We start from the raw sequence: 3,179 nt of genomic DNA, 5'->3' as shown, positions 1-3,179 counted from the left end.
AACTCAAAAGTATCTTATTATATCATGAACTCTAAATTCTAAACCAGTCTATCAAAAATATTTTAGAACAAGTGCAAAACAGTTAAGAATCGGTCAAATTGGTTAAAAATCGGTATTAAAGGGTCACAAATTAGTTTGAAATGATACTATAAAAATTAATTTTTTAATTTTTAAAATTTATTTAAAATATTTATATTATAAATGAAATACATATTTAAAAAGGATTACAAATTAAAAAATTATTTTATTAATTTTTTTATAAAGATATAAATTATTCATTTATATTAATTTAATTTTAATATTATATAAGTTTCGCAGTTTTTTACTCTACATGCAAACATTTTAATAGGCATTGTCATATTTTTATTCAAATTTAAACTCAAATATATATTTGAATTTTAAGTGTAAAAAGCTATAAAATGATATTTTATTTTATTTTTTAGTTTTATAAAATATATTATATTTATTTTATATTCTTTTATGTATTATCTTATTATCATTATTTTTTTATTAAAATCAATTTGATCATATTTAACTGCGATTAAATGATTGAATTTAAACCGGCATCTTACAAGTCTAATTTAAAAACATTAGTTGTATATCTTAGTATGTATCAAACACACCACATATATCACTTATTATACACTAGGGAGGTTGAGTCTCTATTATAAATAAAGTAAAAAAATGAGTTTAAATAATAAAAATATATTAAATCAATTTGTGTTGTGATTTATCCTTAGATCTTAAAGTCTTGGATTTGATAAAAGTATTAATTTTTTAAAAATTTTTATTAATAAAGAAGTATAATGATCTACTAAATATGGAGACCAAAATAATTATTAAAAACACTACAAAAAACTTGTTTGTTTGCGACGGTTTTTTAGTGAGAGCAGCAGCGGTTTTGACCGCTGCAAACTTATATTGCGACGGTTTGTAAACCGCCGCAATCATGTGCGTCGCGACTAAATTTTGCGGCGATTTTCTAAATTGTCGCAACATATTCGATAAAATTGCGACGGTTATAAAATTGTCGCTATTTTGGAAACTGAAACTAGTTAAAAAATTGCGCGGTTTTCAAAAAAACTGCGGCGGTTTTCAAAACCGCCGCAATTTGGTTCGTGTCCAATTTGTAATTAAATGTTTTTTATAATTACATTTTCAACCTGTTTGTTTAAATTCTTATCTCAAACATGTGATCAAGATAAACTAATACAAATGATGCAAATAAAAATGTCATTCATTAAATAAAGATATTAAATCCAAATTTAGTGCATAATAGATTTGCATCTTTCAAACATAGAAATGCTCCTTAAGTTTAAGAAACTTAGGTACATAAAAACAACGAAAATATAAAGATGGTCCTAAAAGCTCCTAACAAACTGAAATTGGAGCAAATATCTAAATAGTCCTTCATGATGATCCTCCATTATCTTCAGGAATATGGCTAGACTGAGAAGAACGTCTCAAATCTGCTGGAGATTCCAATTCAGCTGCCTGAAATTAAAATAATCACAAATTAGATTTAAACTTTTACTTGGACAATAAAATTTATAATTTTTTATATACTTTATTTTATACCTGATTTCCTTTAACAATTTGCATAAGGAAAGCTAATTGTTCCTTCAAAACATCAACTTCACCAACTCGTGCCTTAAGTGCTTCAACTTCAGATCGCAATTGTGCTATCGTGGCCGCATCTGATGAAGATCCAAACCTCGTAGAGGAAGAATATGATCCAATGATTTGAGTTGGAGTAACCCCAAGTCCCATGCCTCGAACATATCCTGGATGCTCCTTTCCAAACACTTTCAAGAATGCCTCATTCTCAGAAGAAGTCCCCTGAATTTCATTATGCAATTGTTCCTACATATAATGTTGAATACATAGATAAATAGTAAAAGATTACTTATATGAGTGAAAAGCAAATGGTAATTGAAAATTACAAATAATATATTATACTCACATATTTTTGTCTAGCATCTTCCTTCACAAATGATCCATCCTTCTTTTTATGAGCAATAGGATACATATCTCCTCTACTATAACGTCGATTGTCATGTTCAATTGAAGCTCAATAAGCTTGGAATTGGAGAGTCATCCAACAGGAAATAATAAAGTATAGAAAGTGATATTCTTACACAAATTCATTTTCTTAACAAAGTGAGACTAACTCCACGTTTGGGCATTTCTTCAATATAATGCAGAAAATGACTTTTAAGACTCATTGGTATAAATTTTGTGCAAAATAAAAGGTTAGCGTAGGACCAAGCCAATGTAAGAATACTCACCAAAAGAGAGGCAAAACAAAGCAAATGTCGTGAGCCCTTGAACTCGCGCGTCGCTGTGAGCCCTTCAACTCATCATTGTAAGCCGGTGAACTCGTGCCCATCAACAATGTTAAAAATAGTAGAGTAGAGGTGTAACTCCTGAGCAAGGTAGACACGTGACCGTGAGCGGAGGAAGAGAAGAAGAATAGAGTGGGGAGAGAAGGGGGTTAGGTTTCTGAAGTTCTATTTTTGATGAGAGGGGAGGGAACATTTGAGCCTAAAAGTTTTAATTTACCTGCGGCGGTTCTATATTAACCGCCGGAGAATAATAAAAAATTGCGTCCGTTCTATAAAACTGCCGTAAGTTATAACTAAGTAAAAAAGCGGAGGCGGTTCTTTAAAATCGCCGCAAAATTTGTGACGTTATTTCTTTTTTTTGGTGTAGTGAAAGAATATCTCTTGATAGAAGAGCATGGATCAAGAGTCCAACCACTAGAGCTATGACTAGGAGGTTACTTAAAGATTTGACTGCTTTAAAGCTTGGTGGGCCCAAGGTACTCTTCACACGGGCTTTATAGTGAACACCATGTTATTTTCTTTATTGAGTAGTATAGGATTTATATTTCTTGGTCTTGTATTTTGGACCACCGAGATTGGGATTTGTCGGTCTTAGGCTTCATGGGCCTTGGGTATTTTGGTACCCAATATTAGACTCATTTTGTTTCTTTTATTATTTTCTATTGTTTGTATTTAGTTGACCATTGTATTTAGGCCTTTAGAGTAAAAAATTTGAAGGAATAGTTAAATAGGAAAATAATGTTAAATCTAGGTTTCATTTAGAAGTCATTTAAGTTGAATTTGGGTCACATGTTTTAAGTCATGGGTGGCTAAACATGTGTATGCCCAAATCAA

General features: G+C 30.5%; 1 protein-coding gene across 1 annotated transcript; it reads right to left on the bottom strand.

Moving 5' to 3' along the window:
• Window positions 1-1,212: 1,212 nt before the first annotated feature.
• LOC109804600 (uncharacterized) lies at window positions 1,213-2,044 on the bottom strand. Its single transcript, XM_083074161.1, has 3 exons — window positions 1,964-2,044; window positions 1,579-1,863; window positions 1,213-1,494 (listed from the first exon to the last, which is right to left on the bottom strand). Exons 1-3 carry the CDS (start codon window positions 2,027-2,029, stop codon window positions 1,411-1,413), a joined length of 435 nt encoding a protein of 144 aa, XP_082930287.1. The 5' UTR covers window positions 2,030-2,044; the 3' UTR covers window positions 1,213-1,410.
• Between the last annotated feature and the right edge of the window lie 1,135 nt (window positions 2,045-3,179).

The sequence above is a fragment of the Cajanus cajan genome, chromosome 5 (genome assembly GCF_000230855.2).
Source record: "Cajanus cajan strain Asha chromosome 5, NIPB_CcT2T_4, whole genome shotgun sequence".
Classification (NCBI taxonomy): domain Eukaryota; kingdom Viridiplantae; phylum Streptophyta; class Magnoliopsida; order Fabales; family Fabaceae; genus Cajanus; species Cajanus cajan.
This window is presented reverse-complemented; position numbering and strand designations above follow the sequence as displayed.